We start from the raw sequence: 1,377 nt of genomic DNA on the forward strand, positions 1-1,377 counted from the left end.
TTGGGTATATAAATACATACACATGTATATTAAAGCTTAATAGGCTGGACATGGTTGTGTGCACCTTTAATCCCAGTGATTCCAGAGGCTGAGACAGAAGTATCACACGTTTGAGGTCAGCCTGAGGAACTAAGGGAGGACATGGTACCTTAGCAAGACCCTGTGTCAAAATAAAAATTAAAAGGGTTGGGGACGTGGCTCAGTCATAAAACGCTTCTGGGTTCAATACCTAGTAAGCTCCTCCTCCATAAAAAATTAATAGGGGTTTCAGTTGGAACAATAATTCTAAAAACAAGTTCTGGGGGCAGGGCAGGGGGAATATATAATGAAAATATGGTTTGGAAAGATTAAACACATGTAGTGAAAGCATAAAGGAAAGCAAAAACAGAAGTAGAAAGTACTGGTGACATTCAGAAAATTGAGAGCATATTGGTTCCTATTTAAGACATAGGAACAAGTCAAGGGCTTCAGAGAACCTAGAGGCAAAGGTGCAAGACCACCCATCTCAAGCAGCCCAGCAGCATCTGCAAGATCCCCAATGGCCTTGCCCTTGGCTTTCCTGCTGGCCCTGGTGGTGCTCAGCTGTAAGTCCACCTGCTCTCTGGGCTGTGACCTGACTCAGATTCACAACCTGGATCTTGCAACTCCTGACAGGAATGAGGAAGGGACCTGGACGCTCCTGGAAAAAATGAGGAGAATTCCCACTTTCTCCTGCCTGAAGTACAGAAAGGACTTTGCTTTCCCCAAGGTGCAGTTGGAGGATGAGCAGGTACAGAAGACTCAAGCTGTTGCTGTCCTCCATGAGATGACCCAGCAGGTCTTCAACCTCTTCAGCACCCAGGAGGCCTTTGCTGCTTGGAACAAGACCCTCCTGGACACCTTCCTCACTTACCTCCATCAGCAGCTGGATGACCTGAAAGACTGTGGGACCCAGCAGGTGGGGGTGGAAGGGGCTCCCCTGAGGGCTGTGAGGAAATACTTCCACAGGATCACTGTCTACCTGAAGGAGAAGAAATACCTGCCTTGTGCCTGGGAGGTAGTCAGAGCAGAAATCATGAAATCCTTCTCTTCATCAGCCAACTTGTATGGAAGACTAAGGAGCATGGAATGGGACCTGGTCCAGCAGGGAAATGCTTCTCACTGATGAACACACCTTACCACACTCCCACAAGTTCTGCCATTTCAAAGACTCTCCTTCCTGCTGGAATTGTGACATGAATTCAATTTTTCAGATGTGTTCAGGCCTTTGCCCAACATTGCTTTCAAATCTATAGGCATTAGACCCTTACATCCCTGCAGACGTGTCTATTTATCTATTTAAATATTTATTTAACTATTTATATAATTTTATTTATTTTGTCTATATGCTATTATGTA

At 45.2% G+C, this 1,377-nt stretch overlaps 1 protein-coding gene across 1 annotated transcript; it reads left to right on the forward strand.

Annotated features, from left to right (window-relative positions):
• Window positions 1–538: 538 nt before the first annotated feature.
• Window positions 539–1,144, forward strand: LOC139701514 (interferon alpha-5-like). The gene has a single exon (XM_071600433.1). The coding sequence runs from the start codon at window positions 539–541 to the stop codon at window positions 1,142–1,144; it is 606 nt and encodes a 201-aa protein (XP_071456534.1).
• Window positions 1,145–1,377: the final 233 nt, after the last annotated feature.

Source organism: Marmota flaviventris, chromosome 13 (assembly GCF_047511675.1).
Source record: "Marmota flaviventris isolate mMarFla1 chromosome 13, mMarFla1.hap1, whole genome shotgun sequence".
In the NCBI taxonomy this organism is placed as follows: domain Eukaryota; kingdom Metazoa; phylum Chordata; class Mammalia; order Rodentia; family Sciuridae; genus Marmota; species Marmota flaviventris.